The 23,264-nt window shown below is 37.0% G+C and overlaps 2 protein-coding genes across 2 annotated transcripts; one reads left to right on the top strand and one right to left on the bottom strand.

The window, feature by feature from the left end:
• The first annotated feature begins 314 nt into the window (after window positions 1-314).
• On the top strand, window positions 315-10,600 carry LOC144651125 (calcium uptake protein 1, mitochondrial-like). The gene is made up of 11 exons (XM_078511018.1): window positions 315-873; window positions 2,542-2,704; window positions 3,825-3,862; window positions 4,290-4,410; window positions 4,724-4,806; window positions 5,220-5,417; window positions 5,574-5,714; window positions 6,199-6,307; window positions 7,202-7,291; window positions 7,558-7,628; window positions 9,982-10,600. The coding sequence occupies exons 1-11, from the start codon at window positions 457-459 to the stop codon at window positions 10,084-10,086; spliced, it is 1,536 nt and encodes a 511-aa protein (XP_078367144.1). The 5' UTR covers window positions 315-456; the 3' UTR covers window positions 10,087-10,600.
• An 833-nt stretch (window positions 10,601-11,433) lies between these two features.
• On the bottom strand, window positions 11,434-22,739 carry LOC144651126 (pre-mRNA-splicing factor RBM22-like). The gene is made up of 9 exons (XM_078511019.1): window positions 22,667-22,739; window positions 20,771-20,824; window positions 20,062-20,091; window positions 19,057-19,189; window positions 16,664-16,764; window positions 15,745-15,917; window positions 14,393-14,593; window positions 12,109-12,347; window positions 11,434-11,985 (listed from the first exon to the last, which is right to left on the bottom strand). Exons 1-9 carry the CDS (start codon window positions 22,718-22,720, stop codon window positions 11,573-11,575), a joined length of 1,398 nt encoding a protein of 465 aa, XP_078367145.1. The 5' UTR covers window positions 22,721-22,739; the 3' UTR covers window positions 11,434-11,572.
• Window positions 22,740-23,264: the final 525 nt, after the last annotated feature.

Here is a 23,264-nt window from a genome sequence, read left to right as displayed (position 1 = left end):
CGTTATGATCATCCTTTGTTTCTCCACTTTTACATATTTATTTCCTAAAGCAAAGAGAAGTTGTGTGTTACTACTGTATAATGCAAATTGAAATGTCGAGATTTGTGTTCTTCTACACCTCTCCCATGGGGATTAAACAGGCATTTTGTGTTTTATAATATTTCTATATGTGTTTTGTCAGTGGGAAACCTTTAGATGAAGCAAAAATACTCTAAAATATTATGAGAATATATCTCTAAAACGGCATTGCAGAAAATTAGAATTTCGAATTTCAAATCCTTTAAAATCTATTTTCTTATTTTCTGTTGAGGTTTAGGTATTCCGGCCAGCGGTTTGATCTACAAGCCGCCATTTTGTAGAGCGCTGAGGCTCTTCGGTTGTTGTTTTGGTAATGTTCTTCCAGAATCAAGAAGGACGCAAGCGAATTCACCTTATTTATCGCTACAATTAACGACAATGGCAAGGCTTGTTGTTTTACGGGGTTTCCTTAACGAACTGACAATAGCGCACAAACACAAGCTTCATTTCACTTTCAATAATTCAAATGGCAGCGCCCGCTTGCTTCGGAATGTCAAATGTTCTGCAAGATTTTCAAGCTCAACTGCAGGAAGTGAAAGGACTGAACAGGAACATAATAGAGAAGAAAAAATTCGTAGAGAAAAGCGCTACGTAGGTTTAATCATCGGATCATCTGTGGGCCTAATTGGATCACTTTATTTCTTGTTCAGAAGACTCACTAACGCTAAGGCAGAGAGCAAAACTTCTTCCATTGATACAAACAGTGAAAATAGCATGCATAAAAATCAGGAAGAAGGCCACGAAGAAACAGACGCAAAAAGAAAGAAGGAAAAACAGGGATTCAGAGAAAGAAGGGTGAGAAATTATTTTTACAAAGGCTACAAGTGGAATGTTATTTTCTGTTCCACAAGACCTTGAGTAGTTGGTGTATTATTTATTTATTTATTTACTTATTTATTTATTTATGTATTTTTTGAGAAAATAGAAATGATTGAACACAGCAAGGGAAAGATTTTTCCAGAGCACCATACATTAGTTTTGCATATAAATATTCCATGTAATCCTTCGCACACAAAGGGTAGTCATGATACAAAACAAGAGTTACAAAATTGCATGCATAAATTGATGTGTGTTGCTCTGTGGAAATCTTGCCCATGCAAGTCTCATTTGTTAAAAATTTAATCTGGAATGTGGAAGCAAAATCTTGTTAATTATTTTAGTCTGGATTTGAAGATGCTGATCATCATATCAATACAGCACCACCCTACCCTCCCAGGGTTGTGCCACTGGCCAGGTCATTGTCTATCAAATTGCAACAGCAGCATCCCCACACTAGGCATCTAAATTTTTTATTGCACCTTTCAGTAACATGCGAACTCATGATCTGCTCAATCAACTGGTGTTTCAAGGTTTGTTGGTTGTCCCCTATATGTGTAGCTTATGATATTACGTCAGAGTAAAACGCAATCGTTAGTTACACCTGTAGTTTGGAACTTTAGAGTGTGTGTGTTACTGAAAGGCCCAAAAACCGTGTTACCAAGTTGATGCAAGCAAAGTTTGTCTTTTGCCCTTTTTTAGTAGTCATTACCTTTTGCCTCCTACTAAGCCAATCTACTTTATCTGCTATTGACAACACATTCTGAACATTTCAAAATACCGGTATGTCAAAGGCAGTCAGATGTTTACTTTTAGGTGATAGTTTAGAATGTTACAAAGGATACGGATTCCTGATGCCTGATTGTGCAATGCGAGACCATTTCTTATGACCCAAATACAGTCAAACCTCTCTGTACAGACAAAATTCATAATTTTCTTTAGAAAAAAACCTCTATAATATGGACCCTCTCTAATACGGACAATGGAGACTAAATCTTGGCGCCAGGGAACAAATTCATCGGGAGTTGAAATTTTGTGCTCATAAAGCATTCCTGTTTGTGGTTACAAAACGAAGTAATGCTTTATTCATCTTAGACATTTTCGAATTTGTGCTTAAGTAGTGTTATTCTTTGACCTGCAGCATTGCATCGCAGCAAATTTCGAGTTACTAATTAATTTTTAGCTGTCAATGAAGTCAATGGCATCATAGTGGTGACCTCTATAATACAGACACTTTGCTCTGTCCCTTCGGTGTCCGTGTTAGAGAGGTTCAACTGTAAGTAAATGGCTGAAATAAAGTGAAAACAAGAAGCAATCCTCATGGTGACACATAAAAATCATTCCTGATCTTTTTCTTGTCATAATCATTGATCAATCATATATTTTACACATTATTATTTCTCTGAGTTAAAAATTATTTTATTAAATTCTTTTGAGTTATTTTCTAGCACAAAATTTAAGTATTTGCCTTCATCAATTACATATAATACTGAGCCATGATAAGGATATATCAACATATTGATTGTAAAAAAAAAACATTCATCAATCCACAGATGTCTGTGTGACTCAGGTAACTGCTCTCCCAAGGATGCTCCCTGTGCTTAGTATGGTTAAAATACTTACACTTGACACTGTCTTGTTCTTCAGATTATTGAATATGAGAATCGTATCAGACAGTACAGCACTCCAGACAAGGTGTTCAGATACTTTGCAACACTGAAAGTTGTGCATCTTGGAGAAGACAATGATGTGTTTATGACACCTGAAGATTTTGTGCGATCATTAACTCCAGGAAAAATACAACCAGCTGGTAAAGAAAATCATCTGTGCCTGAATTTAGAACATTGACTTATTCAGTAATATTAATCCTCTTGGTCTTAGTCATAGATGAAGTGGCTTGATCACTTTCTTATAATGAGTAAAATGCTCATTAAATCTTTGTTAATTGATTGTCATACTAGTAGACCTGTTATCATTAGCAAACTGTCAATTTTTAAGTCATTTGATTGGAGCAAGCCAAACAGTAAACTATACAAATTTATTGTTTTGTACAAATCATTCTACTGCACCTTTCAAAACATGATTGCAAACTCCGAATTTCAAAACCTATCTACCTATTTTGCTTTCCTTCAGTCTTGCCGCCATTATATTATGATGATAATCAACCAAAATCAACCAATCACTGATGTGTCCTTTTAGACCTAATGAAATGAACGTCTGTTTCCTGAGAGGCCCCCTGTAAAAAAAACTAAAAACAACCTACCTGTTTGCTGGCTGCAAAAAACACAACTGTTCATGATTGTTATATTGAAAGGGCTAGAATTTTAAGTACTGGTAATGTTGATGAGCTGTTATAAAAAGTCTTCAGGCACTAACTTTTAATCAATGTTGTTTAATAATTAAATATTATTAATATCATTATCATTCTTTATCTTTATTACGATTTACTCTATATACAATACAAATACATTATGAATAATTAAGATACCTAACTAAAAACAAACAAACAAACAAAAAGCTGTGGAGAAGGAGACAACCACAAGTGCAATGACACCATACTAGGGATGTCCCACTTGAAAATATATATTCAAATATACAAATACAAATATACAAATGTTCTAATTATCCATAAGAAAACTTATTTAACATTCCTTTTAAAAGTTGCAATACAGTTTGCTTCTCTAATGTGATTAGGTAAACCTATTCCATTCATTAACAATACAGTTAAAAAAACTATATTTAAAACCATTAGTCCTACTTAGATTTGGGACAAGATCCTGTGTTTAATTTTTCCTCAAGTTGTGGCCTGTGCTTCTGTCCTTACAAAATATGAGCTTGTCTGAGATATCTATCTATCATTGTTATTTTTATTGTTATTGGTACTGTTATTATTATTGTTATCATATTTGTTTCATTACTTTTCTTTTTAGGGTTAGGACTTGATGAGCATGAGAGATTTAACCCAGAGGTAAAATGTGACTGTTAAGCCTAAACAATTAGCTTGGTAAATTTTGAATGTATTATGCAAGACACATGTTATATACTGTACTAATCTTTCCTTGAGAATGACCTTTATAGTCTGTGGGCTGGTCAATCAATTAATAAGTCTGTATATCTGTCTCTGTCTCTCTGGCAGGCTGGCTGTATGATAGTCCATCATCTGTTGTCTATTTTATTACTAATAGGGATGTAAATTTATATGCTCAATCACATGATCAATCAATCAGTCAGTCAATCAATCATCCGACCAACTGACCTACCATCAATGAATCATCCATCCAACCAGCTAATCAATCACTCACTCAATCAATCGTATTCATTCATTCTCCATCATCAAATTTCAGCTCATTTTTCCACAAATTTTTATAAAGACCTGATCTTCTGTAATATTTCAGAAACACAAGTATAAAGGTCATCTATCTGATCACTTGGGACAGGACAGTGTTTTCTTAAAGATGGGAGAATTTGGACTCATTTCCTTCTCGGATTATATCTTTCTGCTCACAGTGTTATCACGTAAGTTGCATTTAATGTTTGGTTCCAGAAATTAAAATATCCATACCCACCACCAGGAAGGTCATTGGGAATTCTGAAGATGGGAAGGAGGGTAAGCCAGATTTTTAAGGGGCAGGGGGAGGGGGATAGGGGGGGGGGGGTTAAACCCCCAAAAAATTCTATGCAAGGAGTATCTAGATATTTTTATGTTACACATTCACATCTTACAACTGTTGCTTAGAACTTGTTTTCATGTAGTGTTTTGTTTGTCAGTACTGCCATTTTAATAGTGAGTAACAGTGAGTGCTCTTTGTGATTTTTGTCTGTCATTCAGTCCCTCCTAGAATGTTTGAAATTGCATTTCAAATGTTTGACTTGAATGGAGATGGTGAAGTATCACCAGATGAATTTGAAAAGGTCAGTGACAGATAAAATACATTATTTAAACCGTTTTAACGTCTTAGTAATCATAATATTGGTCATGTCCCTTTGGTTAGCCAATATTTGGAAATTGGGAATTCTCAGATACCGTAATGAATTTCATCACTTGTATAGTTCAGAAGCCCAATAAGAACTATTAAGTCAGTCCATCATTAGCCCAGTTGTGATAGTAAGTGTACTGTGAATCCCAGATTTGTCGTAACCATCAAAATAACAAAGAATTTTCACATTTTAGTACCAGCCACTTGGCATTCAGAAAGCTGTTTTCTTTACTATCCTTGTCGTTTACTGACATGAAAGAGAATGTTAACCTTGTTGGTCTACAGTTTCCTGTGTACAGAATGTGTGAATTAATCAGGTCTGAATCTTTGATCTTTCACAATTTTCAGGTACAGAATATCCTTTTTAGCATGACACCAACTGGCCTGCGTCATCGTGATCATGCAGTGACGGGCAGTGTCCTTTCTGCTCATGTGAACAGTGGAATCAAGGAATACTTCTTTGGAAAAAACTTAGAAAAAAGGCTCACTGTGAAGAGGTTCATTGAATTCCAAAAGAATCTGCAACAAGAAGTCATGTACCTGGAGGTAGGAATACTTGTTCCCTTAGGGTTATGTTCTTCTATCTGGTGCATTGTTCACTATTTAAAATTAGCATTTAAAATCAGAAGACTTAATTTAGCTACCAGTAAGTACTTTTTATAATGGCTTGTGGTTTAACAGTTGGTTGTTGTTCATTTTCAGTTCAACTCTTATGACCCTAAAGATGGACAGATCACAGAATGGGAATTTGCAGACATGCTCCTTACTTACTCTAGCTTTCATGAGAAGAAGAAACAAAAAATTCTGAGAAAAGTAAAGAAACATTTTAAAGAAGATCCCCAGGTAGGGCTTGTCAAGAAAGAAAATACAAAGCTAAGTAGTAAACAAATTCATTTTACATGATTTTTCAAAATTGTTTTACTTTAATTTGTGAACTATTCAGCACTAATAAGTGCAATGGTGTTTGCTCATTGATGCTAAAGCACAAAAAATGAGTTTATCCTTTGGTCCACATTCATTAAGGATAATCCTGTTCAAAAAATACATTATGTTAATAATTATTAATAGTAATTTCAATCTATAGAGCACTGTTTTCACACGTGACCAACGGCCATATTGATTTACTAAAAAAAGATCATTTTTGCATTAAAATAAGAGTTTAATTCCCAGAGGAATGGCTTGGTACACCAACATGGTTGCCATTCCTTTGTTTTGGAACACCAATATGGCTGTCATGACATTCATGAAAACGCTCTAGATCTTAGTAACTGACAGGACAAGTTATGAGCATTATACCTTGTTTAATTATTTTTTTATTGTTCACTAGGGAATAACCTTCAAAGATTATTTAGATTTCTTCTGTTTTATGAGGAACATATCTGAAGCTGAAATGGCTTTGAGTTTTCACAATGCTGCGGGAAAACCCATCGATCCAGGTACATATTAACTTATTTTTCTTGCTGGTTCTTGGTTGTTAAACTTGATAAAGGCCTAGTGTACACTGATTCCAGAGATAATTGGCAGCTCTCTTTGATTACAATCTCCAACCTTTAATAAATGTCTATTGTGAAAACAGAGCTGCATTAAAAATATTTAAAAATAAATGATTTTTGAGCATATAGCTATAGATATGAAGTGACAGACCAATCCATTCTTGTCAGCTTGATAGAATTCAAGGTTTACCTTTTTACAACCCATGTGAATCAGCATATAGCAGCTTGGCTGCAAGAGAAATCTCTCAACCCCACAGTGAATGCTTCCTTATGATTTTCAACTACATCATTTAGTTTATTTTGAGACCTAGAAAGAGCAGAACCAGTCCTTCAGTGTACCCCCTTCAATGTAATCTGCAATGTCTTCATAAGGGTACCTACCACTTTGAGATTAATAAGTAAACATAAATAGTGATAGCTTAGCAAATGAACAGGGCACTCTGTAGGTTGATTCTCAGGCGGTTAGAAAGTGATCGGCCTTCAGGAACCATCTGAGAATCAGGCTTGGCCCTCTGTGATGTAGAGAATTTTCAATCTAATTCGAGATGTATTGTTGATATTCTACAATTTCCCATGCTCTGCCGACTACAATTATCATTGTTGAACATTAGAGGTGGGGAAGCTGTGTCAAGTGTACAAGGATCTGTCTTATTGACATGTTATGGTGTTTACCGTTTATAATAACTGTTTAGTATGATTGAAGCAGTGATTCAAATGTTGTTTGTGGTGTTATTGCAGAGACTGGGGACTGTTATTGCAGAGTTTCAGCAAGTGCTGACTGCATGTTACCTTTAATCTAAAGCTAAGGCTCAATGATTTTTGTTTTCTTTCTTACAGCCACATTCAAACAAGTTGCAAAGACTGTTACTGATGTAAACTTAAGAGATAATGTGGTCAATGTTGTGTACAAGATGTTTGATGAAAATGGTAAGCATGAAGAATTCTTATAACTCTCATCAGTAGTGGTTACAACTGACAGGAACCCATTTGCAACAGTCACTCTGAAAAGTTATAAAATAATATCTTTGACTGAATATAAAAAAGTCCATGGGCTAACATTCAGGAGATGGATTTTGTGTTTAAAATTTGGGGACATATTTTCAGAACATTACAGTACTTGACTGTCAGTTTGTGTTTGTTACAATCTTCTGTTGAGTAATGAAAGACATTTTCCACTTTTCTTTCCATTTCAGATGATGGGGTGCTAAGCCACAGGGAATTTATTGTTGTGATGAAGAATCAACTTGTGAGAGGATTAGAAAATGTAATGCATGAAGCTTCCTAAAGACCATAATGATCTAAATAGCCTGCGAGCAGGCTCTCTATTCGGGGACAACGTGAATATTGAACTGCTCGAGCGCCGAAGGCGCAAACCTGCGAGTGCCGAAGGCGCGAGTGCGTGGGCGAAGCGGGCACGCCGAGGGAGAGCTTGCACGCGCGCCATTGAATTTCAAATCTGGCCCCTCGAAATGTGACAACTTGTTGACAACTCTCTACGCTTCCGGTGTCAATATATCGATCGAACGCTCGCGCGTTTATTTAGAAAAAAGTTGTAAACAAAGAGAGTGAATGTTACTGTATCTGCAAGTGTACATTTTTGGTAAAATATGGAACTGGTAAATCGGTTCGCATGTAAACGGAAAATTTATTTGAAGCGTCAAATCGCGATGGGAGCCGCGGACAAGTGATGACAGATGTACGAACAAATTGAAAAACAATTCGCAATATTGTCTAGTTTGTCCAGCCATGTGTGCGATTCCTGTCCCCCAAAAAATCAGAAAATCGAACTTAACTAGTGAGCATCACCCTGCGAACGGCATTTGTAAAGCTGCTTTATTCTCCTGCGCGTTTCGTCCGACTGTTGCGGACTTCTCAGCCGATGCAAATATTAACTGCGAACTGACGCTCGTAACGCCGGTTAAATCTCGCAAAGCAACACAGTTCAACCCATCGATTGTCCCTCCTTCACCTGGTCCCGGGTACCTGGTCTTCAATTATGCTGGAAAGTGAGCATATTACTAAAACGATAGTGTCTGAGAGTCGCTCGTAAACTTTCTTCTCCACCATTGCCACTGCAAAGAGTTGAAATACATGTATGAAACAATTGCCGTAACCGGTTTGCATAACCGCAAAAACATCTCGTCCTTCTAGAAGATAAATTACCGCATCTTCCTGTTCTTGTTTTAAGTTAAGGAGAACGTTAGAATCAAGCGAAAGTTTCCAAAATGCTTCATGAACGCTGCTGAACGAACTCGCGTGCCTATTCACGGACGCCGGCCGTAGTTGATTTGTTGATATGGACGCTGGTTTTTCTCACATTAATTGAGCCTGTCATTTTTTACCAATCAGAGTGCTGCGTTCGTGGACGAACGCGCCGGATTTGAAATTCAATGGCGTGCGTGCAGGCTCTCAATTTTAATCGCGGGCTCGCACCTTCGGCACTTGCGGGATCGTGCCTTCGGCGCTCGAACAGTTCAACATTCACGTTGACCCCACACATTCACGTTGACCCCAAATAGAGAGCCTGCTCGCAGGCTATGATCTAATAAGCTTTTGATGATTAAATGGACCAATTTAGACTGAGTTTACAATCCTTTCCCTCCTGCACTGACAATGGCTGTCGAAATATCTTCTTGCCTCAATTTTTCGACGTTTTTAACTCTGCATAATAATAATAATAATCATAATAATAATAATAATAATAATAGTAATAATAAATAATAACAATAATTATAATAGAATAATAATTTAAAATTAATAATAAAAATAATAATAAATCTATATTGAGGATGCCAATTGCTTGAAAGTGCTTTCCAGAACTGTCCTCCTACACACCAATGATGATGTTATTAATGTATTATATAAACCAGAAAACCTAAAACAAAAAAATGCAATATATACTAGTTATGCAACACTTTCGAGTGGTATACTATGGAGTATCCCACGAGTCACTTGTATTTTCTCGGTATACACACGAGCCTTTAGGCGAGTGTGTAGACGAAGAAAATACAAGTGACAAGTGGGATATTCCATAGTATACCACGAGAAAGTGTTGTGTAACTATTTTATACCATGCCATAGAAAATACGCTTACTAAATTTCGTCGAGAATACCATCGCAGCGCACGATGGGAAGGTTGGGTTGAATACCGTCGAATATACAACGGCTTTCCTGTATTCTGATTGGCTGCATTTTCTATGGCATGGTATTATGTACTGCTTGTCTCCAGTTGTTCGCGATCGTTGGGGGGAAATGCTAGTTAATTATTGAGGAAAGCGAGGGTGAAGGTAGGCACAGGAAGGAAAAGGAAAGCCCTTTCTGTTTTTTCCCTTCCCATCACCCACTCGCTCCTAATCCCCCCACTCACGACTCTCTATCAGAATCCGCGCTCAATCGGCCTTGGAAAAGCCAGTGGAGGAGGCAGTATTAAGTAAATAACAAATATATAACTAAAATAGCCTAATTTACAGCATCTTACATCAAGTTCCATTATGTTGTTCTATTTGTTGTTATTGTTGTTGCTCAGTACTTGTCCAGGAGGTGTGGTGCTTGCAGTCATGTATTCAAAATAATTGACAATAATTTGTCAAGTAACAGAAATTGTTATTAATTTCCAGCCCAAGGACACAGGATTCAGCCGACTCCTGCAGGCTCTTTGGCACTGTGGAAAACACTTCACTTACACAACTCTGCATCCTAAAGGAACTGCAGCTGACGAGTGAAAACTAAACCAGATAGCAAATTCTTCATAGATGACAAGTTTTCCTCAAAATGTTCAACATATATTAAATTAAATAAATTATGAAAGAAACAAAATTGTCAGTTGAAAATGCAAACGCTCTTCCATCAACCTGCAAGTAGTTGTGTTAACTGCTGAAATCTGATTGAAGACAGGTTTCGTTTGTAACAAGTGCTTTAATGCATTGGCACAAGTGCTCATTAGTTAGCTTAGCTTTTAGATTTGTACTGATCTGACCAAAGTCTAATCTTTCTAGAGGCTTGATTTCCACTGCTCTCTCAAGTCTGGTCTTCGTTCTTCGCTGACTTTTTCCCAAAGAGTGTCTGGTTATCAAGCCTAGCCTACTGTTGCCTTACTCTAGGAAGTGCTTTTTTGTCATGTAGAAGTAAAAATGATAATCTTTTGAGGTTAGATGGATTTCTTGTTCTATGTTGGAATATATATTACATCACAGAATTGTCAATCTGTTAAAGAATAAAATAAACAACACAAGAAATAATCTTGGTTAAAAATATTTATTTAGTCAATGGAATGGTTGGTCTGTGGATTACATCTAAGTTTAATATGCACAAAACTTCAGAAAAAAATCCTCACAATTTTTTTTATTACTCCTTTGAAAAAACTAAAACGTGTTAAAGTGAGACCCTGTACTAACTATGATACATACTGATCATCCACCAGAGATTTAACTGGAATTTGAAACTCCCTGTAGGGTTTAGTAAGGAAAGGGAAAACCAGTTAAAAAGCTTCTTATCAGTATATTGCAGAAATGCTTAATTGCAGTAGACGATATGCTTTGTGTACAAATAAATAAAATCATTGTAAGAGGTTATCTTGTGATGGCAAGCAAAAAATCTGGGCAGAGTGCAAACCTACTCGAGGCATGATGGGTATAGTCTGGTTATACCAGATGCCAGATTGTATCAGCGTAGAATTAATTTACTGCAACATTGATAAACAAAGTAAAAAAAACTTTCTTCAAAGTCATTGCAAAGCTGCTTTTATCAGCAAGTTAAAGTTTTTTTTTTTTTAATTTTTAAAAAAAAAGAAAAAAAAAAAAAAAAAAAAAAAAAAAAAAAAAAAAAAAAAAAAAAAAAAAAAAAAAAAAATAAACGTAATAAACTTTAAAGAACAATGTTCTGAAACAAAAACCACAGTAGACTGCTTAAGCTGCTCAATGGTATGTGCATTATTTCTCATATTCTTAATATAAAACTCAAAGTTAAAAAGGCAAAGTGACGTTACAAATTATGTACAGTGTAAATCACACTTTTTAAACACTCTTTGTAGCCACAACTGAAAAAATTAAATTGTTCTTAACATACAAATACATATTTAATAACTTTATGTTTATTACTACTGAGAGTACACATCATTTCCAGTAAATTGAACCAAACAGGTTTGTGTATTGCTGAAAGATTAAAATCTGTTCACAGTAGTTACTCCATCTGAAAACATTGTATGATGGCCTAAGAACTAGCAGCTGCAGGGGCTGGTGGACGAGGACCTCCTTCTCCACCCTTTCCTGCACCTAATCTATGAGGGTCCTGAGATGGATAATGTATTGGTGGGGGCCCAGGTGGTGGGCGTGGCATGCCGTGTCTTGGAGGCGGAGGCATGTGGGGAGGTGGAGGTGCACCATAAAAAGGGATTGGAGGTGGTCTGAATGGCGGATGTCCAAATGGAGGTGGGGGAGGGAATCTTCCTGGTGGTGGGGGCATAGGGTGTCCCATGGGAGGAAGGGGCATGCCTGGAATCTGCCCAGGGGGAGGTGGTAAGGTGAGTGGAATGGGAGGTGGTCCTGAGTTAGGTGCAGAGGAAGGAGGAGCAAGGTTGAAGAAGTTTGTTTGGCTTTTTTCATCTGTGGGAGGCGGTGGAAGGGCTGAAAAAGAAACACAGAAAAGAGAATTAATGGCTGAGGTACAGGTCTACAGAAAAGGCAAGTATTAGTTCATAGAGTACATAGGTTGGAAAAACTGTGTTAAAAGTACAACACAATACTTACCTCCTGGCAATCCTGGTACTGGAGCCAGTGAGGTGCCTCCCTGTTTTCCTGGAGCAGGTTGCTGCCCTTGAGACTTGCCCCACATAATTTTCAGTCTGCGTCCTTTAAGAATCAGTTTGTTAAAGGAGCGCTCTGCTGCTGTTTCTGCCGCAGCTCGTGATGTGAAGCAGACAAATGCACAGTTCTGTCTTGGAACCATTGTTATGGATCGTAGTTCGCCAAACTGATAGAAATAATCCCTGGCATGAAAAATAATATATAAAATAAAAAATAAAAAAATAGGAATTTAATACATTGGCACATCCACAATATGGCTATTGATCCACTTCTCGAGATGAAATTGGAATTTAGAAGTGTTGGATTTTGTGGAGGGAGGAAAACCAGGCGCCCATAGAAAAAACCCTTGGAGTAAGGACGAGAACCAACAACAAACTCAACCCAAATATGATGCCGAGTCCAGAATTTCAACCCAGGCCACATTGGTGGGAGGGGAGCACTATGCGCCATCCCTAAAAAGGACATACAAGCAAACATACTGGTAAACTGCTTAAAAAAATTCCAAAAGGGGGTCCCCCCCAAAATCTCGGGGGGAAAAAAATTTTTATTTTTTTATTTTTTTTTGTTTGTTTGTGGGGGGAACCTCAAAAATTTAAAATAAAAAAAAAAAATATATTATTAAAAAAAAAAAAAAAAAAAACCTAAATTTAAAAAAATTTTCCTAAAAAAAAAAAAATTTCAAAAGGGGGAAAAAATGTTTCCATGTTTACGCTTTGATGATGACTGAAACGGGGGGGAGAATGGCCAGGCCAGGCCCCTTTTATACCGGAACTTCTTGTTTAATTTGGTTCCAAACCCTATAAGCTGTGTTAGTCATGCAATAATCCTTTATAATAATCCAATCCTTTAGCCATCAGATCTGTGAACACTGTTGCCGATTTTAAAGGCAAACTTAAAACATATTTGTTTTCTAAAGCGTTTTTATTAAAATCCGAATAGAATTGTAATTTCTTAGAATTTTAGATTGTAGTTAGGTATAAATTGTACTTTAAGGTCGCGGGGGATACCAACAGCATGAATAAATTCATGAAGGGAAATTTTGCTTGACCTGCATCTTTTAAAACACTTATTTCTCGGCTGTTATGGGTGCGATTAAGCTCAAAATTTACAGAGACATAACGAAATGATGAAAGATTGTGAATGTCATCTTTTATTTGGTAGATTGCATTTTACGGCGATGTTATAGCCTCGTTAGTGCTAAATTGGGAAAAACATGATTTTGTGGCAGAGTTTGCGAAACGAGTAGAAGACAGCACACTGCGATTTTTACAAAAACTAATCAGTCAATACCTCTAGAGTGTCATAACAGAAGCGGATTTTTTAGTTTAAAGTTTGCCAGCAAGTTATGGCGGTTTAAGTGTGCAAATTTGAATTTAATGTCTTCTACCTCTTTCTAAAAGCGCTCTTTTAAAATTCCGCTTCTGTTATGACACACTACAGTATTCATAGTTTACCTATCTGCAGTGGCAAGTCATGAAGTTCTGTATCCGCGCTGTATTCTCTGCCACAAAATTGTCGGAAAAGTCCAAACTTTGAGATTTCCGAAGGTGTCCCGACCTAAATACGATCATTTTGCCACGGAGAGATGTAATGATGGTAATTATATTCCACGCTTTTATGGTGAGAACAATGCGTTTTCAAAAAGGACACGATTGTTTATGCCGAATATTTTTGTGATTACTCTGAGTACACTAGTTGCAGAAATAGTCAAATTTAAATAAAAATAAGCTCAAAGACTTCCTACAATCTATATGAACGTATATCGCAAAGTGTTGTTTTAAATTGGTTAAAATATCAAAGAAACAGGGATTTTTTACAAATCACGCGCACGCGCCAATATTTTTCTCCAGTCATAAATATCTCGTAAAGTTGTCGAGGTGAGTCGTTGTACTTCGTGCATACGCTTTAAATAAATGCATAATGATGAGCCTAAGGTGTCCCCCGCGACCTTAACGCTTGTAATTTTTAACCTATAACTTAGTTTTTAAGAATTTTAGTTTTTAAGTTGTAATTTTAACTTTTGGCGTGTAACGTTCATTTTTTTTTTCTTTTTCTTTGTAATGCGCATTTGAACATTTATGTATGGAATTTGCGCACAACAAATTTGTAATTATTATTATTATTATTATTATTATTATTATTATAAAAAAATATATTATTATTATTATTATTAACTTCAACACCAACTATTTGTGTAGCTAACAAGTTAAGTAACAAATTTGCTCACCTTAGATCACTTTCTTCCACCTTCCCCTCTAGTCCTCCAACATACAGTGTAGTTATAGACTTGTCAGAGGGAGGCTCCAGGGACGGCATTGTGGATGCTTGTTTAAGTAGTCGTGATGCTACAGGATCACTCATTCCATAATATCTATCTTTTATGTTCTGGTCTGCCAGAGGATCATTTGGGTCTGTGGGCATGTCATGTCTAGAAATGAATTTCACAATGAACAAGAGTTTGGCAGCTGAGTTACCTAAATTTAAACTCACATTCTTGTGATTTTATTTCAAAAATAAAATACTTCCATGTTTCCATTCTTGAAGTGATGCCTGAAAACATGATTTCCCCGAGACTTTCAGGAATAATTTATTTAGAGAAATGTTTTCTTCTGTGGTTAAAGAAAATATTCCAAAAAAAAAATGAAAAGTGAATTGCTTTTTTTATCGGGATCAAAAAGCACACAACCCTACAAGTTTATTTTTTTTCCCTAAGTGGCCATTTGGCCACCCTTTGCTCAAGTTTGGTCACCAGTGAAAAGTTTTAGTTGCTAAATTAAGCTCAGGCTTTCAATCCTTCTTTTCAATTTTAGTCATCAGGTTAGCCAACTCAGTTCCAATTCAGTCGCCAGCTCCTCTAATAGGCCATTTTACAGTTGTCTGCTCAGTGACCTGGCCTTTGAATGGAAGTGAGGCTGAAGGTGACCTTGTTTTGATACAGACCTCACTGCTTTTGTTGTGTTAATCGTGTTGTTCTGATGCTAACTAGTTTGCATTTACATGATAAAGCAGACAGGTTTGTATCAATGCAAGGTCACCTCCAGCCTCACTACCATTCAAAGGCCAGGCCACTTGGCAGTCAACTGTAAAATGGACTATTTATTAACTTAAACAATTTAGTTACAAATTTTTTTTTTTTTTTTTCCCCCTTTTTTTTTTAATTTTTCCTAAAAAAAAAAAAAAAAAAAAATTAAATTAAAAACCCCCCCAAAAGCCCCCCCAAACGCGCCAAGGAAAAAAAAAAATAATAAAGCCGCGGCGCTTATTCGAGTAAATACGGTAATATAATTTTACTAAAAACAATTCACTCTAGACTACAATGAGGGGTTGGTTGATTCAGCTTTCAGCCTCTTCAACTAATACCTCAGAAATCTTGAGCTCGTAAACAAACAGTTTATGTGTGCTTTCTAACCCTTACAATAATTCAATTTAGCAGTCACATTTTTTTTTACTGAAGTCATTATTACAGTATGTGTGACCCTCCAATAGTGTAATATTATGTGTGACCCTCCAATAGTGTAATATTATGTGTGACCCTTCAATAATGTAATAAATTCAATTGACAGTAAGATTTAAACAGACCTGTAAGGGCATTCATCTCCTCGCTTGCACTCGCCCTTAACCCAGAATGAGCAGATATGAGGCCTGTTCCTCTTGTAGTAGGGTGTGGTCCTGGCTAGTTTGAGCAACAAATCACTGGGTGCATTGGCTTTACCAAGTGTGCCGCCAGGTGTGGTTCCATCTGAATTAGCCAACTATGAGCAAATACAACAACGTGCACAAATCAAATAAACAAACAAGTGTGCTGCTAGGTGTGGTACCATCTGAATTAGCCAACTATGAGCAAATACAACAACGTGCACAAATCAAATAAACAAACAAGTGTGCTGCTAGGTGTGGTACCATCTGAATTAGCCAACTATGAGCAAATACATCAAATAAACAAACAAATACAAAGGGCAACTGAGCTTGGATTACACAGTAACTATTACCTCATACAGTTTACTATTTATTAGACTACTGGGCAGAGTTTTCTATGAAGCCCACGTCTTCAAAAAGCAAGAAAAATAAATCCTTTTTTCGGCTTAAAAGTACAGAAAATTGAAGGTTTTGGACTGCAATCCTTTAGAGTTTCTACTATGGCAATAAAACTAATCACCCTTGTTTTCTATGAGCACAACACACACACAATCATGTTCTATCAGCAAATGGGAGAACCAATCAGATTTCCAATAGTACACAGCTGAGTAAGTACTAATACTTATTAGTATGTTGGAATTAAATGTTTGCTTCTAATTGGCACAAGCATGAGTTTTTTCTCCCTGGAATTTAACATGTGATATAAACACTGATAAAGGGGTTTCACCAAAACATCTGACTGTTTTCTCAGCCCTCGGAGCTCCATTGACAATAGTTATGATAAGCATCATTTTCTTTCATTGCCACACAGCAAAATCATCTTTAGTGTGCTAATGCTAAAACTGCGGCCTTGTGAACAAACCTCTTTTTCCACATTCTGAGTGTAATATTCTTTGTTAACATCAGATTTTGGTACGTCATCCTTCAACCGAAGGGCGTGGTCTCTGACCTGTACTGGTAAACCTGAAAATAATGTAAACTGGAATGTGACTTCACTGTTCTCTCTTTCCTTCCTCTTCTTACACCCTTGTACTCAGCACTGTGAGCATACTTTCTATTACATTGTATATTTAATTAATGATAATGCCGTTTTGTGAGTGTTTTTACCAATGACGATTCTTTGCAAAAGAGACTGGGTAACCACTCTTGCTTTAACTGACATTTAATAATCTAATTAAATACATTTGCTAAGTTAATATTGCATATTATTTTGTTTCACAGGTGGTTTCTTGTCTTACTCAAGGAGATACTGCTAACTGCTACAAGGAGATAAACCTGCATATTAATACCTTATTATAGGAAATTTACGATACATGTAATTAACGCGAATTTCAAATATTCGCGTTAATTTAATGTACCTTAATTTAAGTCATTGTTAATTAAAAACACTCTATTTTACAGCATTGTTATTTTAAGACACCTTTATTTCCGGGTAAGTTATATTAACACGTCATCTACTTCTCCGTCAAAGCTGCAGGGATAGCAGAGGCAGTGGAAACATGCGCCAGGACGGGATGTATTCCATCCCTGGACCCATGCATTGAATATTAGTCACTTTTTGGTCTGTTTAAATATCTTTGTTGTGTATGGTTTATCGGAATTAACCTCAAGTTCTGATGTTGGACGTTCTTGTTTTGTCTTTGGAATAGCGCAGCTTGCTATAAAGATTACTACGCAACAAATTCGCGTTAATTAACTGCATGTAAGCACACACCACACGAGAATTCGCGTTAACTATATGCATGTAAAAATAAATTTTCCACAATTCGCGTTAATTTTATTACGCGTACATTTTGTTCGCGTTGTTAAAATGCTTCATTATATTCAGGACTATAATAAGGTAATTGAAGATTGGCGGGAAAGAATGGCCGCTGGACTTTCTGGCTAAATCAAACATTATCAAAACAACTCCAAATTGCGCATGCAGGTTTGTTTATGTGTGCTTAACACTGCCCTTTGTTTCATTTGGGTGGTCTTTCGTTCGTTTTTGAAAAATTACACATGCAAAAAGACAAGGTTTTTGCTGGCGCGGTGTCTTTTTGACTTTTCTTTTCCAAACGATAAACAAAGGAAACCTTTTGTTCCGCAAAACAAAGAAACCAGCTAAAGTTTTGGGATTACAGGCCTAGCCCTAACCTCTAAGCTTAACCCTAGCGAAAAAAGCTTAACCCTAAACCCCAAGGGTTAGGGTTAGGGTCTGACAACGCTAGGGTTTCATTTCAAATTTAGGGTTAAAAAGCTAAACCCAAGTTTAAGGGTTAGGGTTAGCGTTTCAAGCGGCTAGCTTTCACTGCAGTCTGCTTGTGGTTAGCTGCTTTTTGTTGTTTCGGGCAAGACTATTGTAATCTGTTACCGTTAGCTGTAATTTGAGGTGAAAGTGAAATAAAGACTGATTGTTGATTGAATATGTTTGCTCGTGTTGTCACAATATTAATACTAGTTTTGCTTTCAGTTAAGTGCCGCCGGCTTGCTCTCACTTCTATCTCCACTCCTTACATCATCGCACATCTACAAAATCCCGCAAAAACAAGATAAACTAAGGCATGAATCGATTGAATTTGATTGATTTATTGATTGATGAATATTTAATGAGGCACAGAAAAAGTTTTGGCAAGGGAAGGTCCCCTGCCAAACCTATAAAGAATTTTTTAAAGTCTAAAACCAGGTCACTTCTCGGCAACTTTGTCGCAAATTTGTGGCAGCACCCAAGTGGGCCCTTCTTTGAGCGATGCTGTAAACTTACGGGTATTCAGACTTAATGATGTCCTTCAACCACCTGGCAGCCGCACTTGAGCTAAAACTATAAACTTCTTTGTTTTACTTTCAAAAGTGCCATTTCGCTCAATAATTTCAAACTCTTCCGCCTCTAACATGTGACCTTACGTCACAATGCAGTATCCAGTCCTACTCTACTCAAATCAACAAGAAACACAGCAGCGAGTCGAGCACATACTTGTAAAATGGTTTCTCGCCTTCCGTAGACGCTTAGAAAACCCTGCAGGGAAAGATGTACATGCGATGCGTTTGAAAACTCAGACTGCTAGCTGACTGGGAGAATGTAAGCTTGCAAAATGCCTTTTTTTGCATGTGTAATTTTTCAAAAACGAATGAAAGACTTGTGAAATGAAACAAAGGACAGTGTTAAGCACACGTAAACAAACCTGCATGCGCAATTTGGAGCTGTTTTGATAATGTTTGATTTAGCCAGAAAGTCCAGCGGCTGTTCTTTACCGCCCGTCTTCAATTAAAACTTACCATAATCAAGATCAAGTAAGCATGTTTGGCAAACATTCTTTAACTTTGAACAAGTTTGGCAGACTTCTGTCTTTTTGAACCTCATACGTGCACCAGGACACCAGCGAAACACTGTGAATGGGCGTGCACAGATCTATAACAGTTTATAAAAACAAAAAAATTATTATCAACAGAAAAAGTCACTATTAAGGTCTGACACTGATATGAACATTTTGATGATTATCAATTGGAGGTTAAATAAATCTCTAGTAAGTAAATAAACCACCTTTGATAGTGAATTTGAAAAGCTGATGTTTCGAGCATGTGGCCTGATTACTTCGATGACAGGCTTATGCTTGAAATGTCAGCTTTCAAAAATCTACTACTAACAGTGATTTATTTACCTTTGTCAACTTTCAGTTGATAATCAACAAAGTGTTTCACTTGCCTGCCGACGCAGCACAAGTTTTGTTAGACACAATTACCTTTGTTACATAAAACATATACTGCTTTCAACTATCTAGGGTGAATTTCTAGCATTGCTAGCTCCATTTTTATTCCCAGATGCTGCAATTTTTTTGGGTAATAATAATAATAATAATAATAATAATAATAATAATAATTTAATACTTATTCGGCGCAAATTAGCATGTGAATATGATCAAATGCGCCTACATCAAGTTAATTTAAAACTTAAAAAGAAGAAAAACAAACAAATTTACAAATATAGGAAGAAACCATGAATAACAATCTCTAGCTAGTTCAGATTTTTTGAGTATGTGTAGTTGACAATCAGATTTGAGTAAAGTTATGTGAATCCCAGACTTTCAAATAAGAATGGCTATCACTCATTATTCTTGGAGCCCATGTCAGCTCAATTTGGTACTAGTATGTTTGTAAAATGAAATAGTTGCAGATTTTATGACATTAGCTCCCACGGAAGCTAAATTGGTAATAGCTTGATGCACTGTTATGATTCAAGCTGTTAAAACATGATAGACAAGACAGGAGTATGAAACAACCCACCTTACATTCTCTGCCATACGTTTCTCTTGTCTGTAAGAGACAAACAGAAAATAGAAAAACAAATAATAAGGGTTAAACTATTCAGAAGATTGTCAAATAAACAGTGGACATTCTATGTCAGAAATCGCAAATGCATTTCTGAAAGTACTTGAAATAGCTGTGAAATTCCTGAGGTTACACAATTTGTAAACATTTTGTAATTTTGAAACAGCCTCAACTGTGTCTTATCTATAGCTTGGTTTGAAGCGAGACACCACTTAGCGTTCGCCAGGTTGATTTGCCTTCGCTGCTAGAACGTCTATTTGGGTAGTGACGATTTCCCGAATTCCCAACAGACAGCCAAAAAATCCCACATCCCGTGTCCAAATTTTGGTGAATCCCACTTCCAGGAGAGCAGTTTTAAAAGGAACCCGGGGGGGTTTTCTGTTTCTCCCCCCCCCCCCGGCGGGCGCGCCTCGTTGTCGCGGCTTCGCCGCTTACTGTTAGGCACTTAAAAACCCAAAAATACCCCACTACGCAGGCTAGGAGAGCAGTCAAATTCGAATCCCGTCAAAATATTTTGCGTTTTCACGAATCCCACACCGTATTTTGGTCAAATCCAGGATCCCGTAAATACCCTTCCAGACCCTGGTTCTTGTGTCATTACTAAATACAAATATCACAAAGAAACAGTTATCAAGGAGCAAACAGCTGGGACATGATACGTTACCATTCTAACATAAGGGTTATCTCCAAGGCATGTTTGACACAGAATGGGAAATTCCTGAAAATTAATGGTAAAGCATGGATCAGTATGGATCCAGTCTAGTGTTTAATAGTTTGAATTATTATTTAACAGAAAGTAACAAATTTTGCTTAAGGTAGTAGAACTGCTCAAAGGTAAAAAATAAACCATACCTAAAAACTCGCTCTTTTTAAAGATATTAATGAAGTTAACAGAAATGCAAGAGATGGGGGCTTCTTTTAGCTTAGAAGCGGAGAAAAAGGCTAAAGTTGGTTGCTACAAGCCAAGCGCCATTTTGCAATGTTAACGATTAGCGCTAGACGCAATCCGAGTTGATATGACCTCGCGTTGACTGCTATGTTACATTATTGGCTTTCCGACATAGGTAGTCATATCTAAGCAGTTCGAGAGAAATTTTAGTCTTAGACAACGTAATTCTTTCATACTTCATCTTCAAATATAATTTAAAAGTATTGACTAAATCTATGGCTTTTGTTAAGCCCTCTAAAGCCCACGAAGAAGCTGTCTTGATATTCAACCCTCACAAATACCAGAGAAAACGCAGCATGAGATCCGTAAAGCAATTGTAAAGTCTGGCAGTCTACATGTATCATATTTGTTTTGCCCAAAGTTTTCTCCAACAGTTATCGAAAAATCCGTATCTCTTTTTCTCATTTATAAAGCTTTTAGCCTAAGGTACGTTCCGGTTTAACTGGCACTCTTCAATAAGATCAGAGAATGCGTTGGGATCTGTCCCTCGCCCCGGGGCTCGCCACTCCACTCGCCACCGCAGACGCCTCGCCACCAACAACGATTTCGATACTAAAAGAACTATTGGTCGAGTATTGATCATGGAGAATTAGCTGTTATAGTAACTATTATCTCAATAGCTCGAGGTATAGGAGGAAAATTGGTTGTTTAGTTAAAACTTGCACAATGATAAATCCCGTTCTAGCGACTTCAAAACAATTCAAGGTTTCCGTTGACTCGAAGTTCTTGTCACTAGAAAACTGAAGTCAACTGTCCTACCTCTTTACTTATGAGTCGTTTAATTAGAGGACGGCTAGTCCTAGAAGAGTCAACTATCTACGACTAATTCACGTTTTCGAATTACGAAAGTAAGTTTCTCGTAGATAGCTATTCCCTCGACTATTTTGAAATTGCGTTCGTTCGAAGTTTCAACTCTCCTCGATCGGCCATCAGATGCTTAACTTATATAATCGTCACTAAAACAGCTAGTTCACTTCGACTTCTTTACTTAATTTATTTCTTAGTCAATCTTTGTGGCGAGGCGTCTTCGGCTTGGTGGCGAGGCGTCTTTGCTTGGTGGCGAGATGGTTAGTGGCGGTCTCCCTGGTGGCGAGGTGGCCGTAATTCATGCGTTGCGTTTATCTTTCAAAGCCCATCGCAGAAACACACGAAAATATTATAGTGATAAAAGGAAGATTAATTTCACTCTGCAAAAGAGCATACGGGCTTAGAAACAGCGAACGATGAGTTAGCTTATCTATAGTAAGTCTAAAACCTCGATCGTGATAAGCTTCTAAATTCTGATTTATCATAACGCATAACGCAGGAACAGACAAATTTATGATACGGGCCAATGACACAGCACGTGAACGAGGGATCAGCAAACATTTAGGCCATCAAAGACACAAAAAGAGTATTTAAGTATCAAGAGTGATAACAGCAGTTATTAAGAAGCTTTAACTTAAGTTAATAAAGTATAGTAAACTAAAGCTAAACTTAATACCCGGCCACTTATTTACATGTCATTGAATAAGAATAGAATCTATTGTGTTATGCCTCGTTCTACAAAGGTCCCACACATGTACATGAAGTGGCCGGGTTTCTGAGTTGCTCCTAAACTAATTTGCTTACCGAATTTTCCCAATTTTGTCGATTATAAGTGTTCGCACTCTTTGAGGTCGCCATTTTGAAAGTCGAAATGCTTCAGCCTCGCTTTGAATCTGTTCTCCGATATTGCGGGCTCAAGATACCGAGGGGCTCCTAGCGCGGCAAACCTGGAATCTAGGGAGGGGACGGAAGGGGTACCTATCGGTATGAAGGTGCTTTTGGAAAGGGTGTCAGTCTTTCGAATGCTCAGCCAATCTCACATGCACAGCGTGCAGTCCAAACCATCACAAAAGCAAAATGTTGTTACCGATTCTCAGTGCCGACCCAGGACTTGCAAAAGGATTTTTTATAGAAATTATTCTCGTGCGCGAATTTTGTGGCGTACACGTATCAGTTTTCGCTTGAAATAACTATGCCGACTGTTGACTCTTGACCTCAGATCGTGACTTTGTCATGCTTCGATAAACAGAAATCTAAAACTGTTCTCTTCTGAAACACTAAATTTGGAACGGACAAAAGAATTCCAAAAGTATTTGTGAAACCAAATCAAGGTCATCACTGTATTGATTTTATATGCAACAATGCACATGACCTGTATTACTGGTAATTCTCAAACTCATTG

The sequence above is a fragment of the Oculina patagonica genome, chromosome 4 (assembly GCF_052425735.1).
Source record: "Oculina patagonica isolate OP01 chromosome 4, crgOcupat, whole genome shotgun sequence".
Lineage (NCBI taxonomy): Eukaryota > Metazoa > Cnidaria > Anthozoa > Scleractinia > Oculinidae > Oculina > Oculina patagonica.
Note: the sequence above shows the minus strand (reverse complement) of the source record. Positions and strands in the feature narration are given on the sequence as shown.

Coding starts and splice junctions, on each gene's coding strand:
- LOC144651125 (XM_078511018.1), top strand. CDS start 457: ATGGCAAGGCTTGTTGTTTTACGGGGTTTCCTTAACGAACTGACAATA. Junction 7,292..7,557: donor CAAGATGTTTGATGAAAATG/GTAAGCATGAAG, acceptor TTTCCATTTCAG/ATGATGGGGTGCTAAGCCAC. Junction 7,629..9,981: donor TTGTGAGAGGATTAGAAAAT/GTAATGCATGAA, acceptor ATTAATTTCCAG/CCCAAGGACACAGGATTCAG.
- LOC144651126 (XM_078511019.1), bottom strand. CDS start 22,720: ATGGCGACCTCAAAGAGTGCGAACACTTATAATCGACAAAATTGGGAA. Junction 16,765..19,056: donor CTTACTTGATCTTGATTATG/GTAAGTTTTAAT, acceptor CATTATTTTCAG/GTTTACCAGTACAGGTCAGA. Junction 12,348..14,392: donor GTGGAAGAAAGTGATCTAAG/GTGAGCAAATTT, acceptor TTTTCATGCCAG/GGATTATTTCTATCAGTTTG.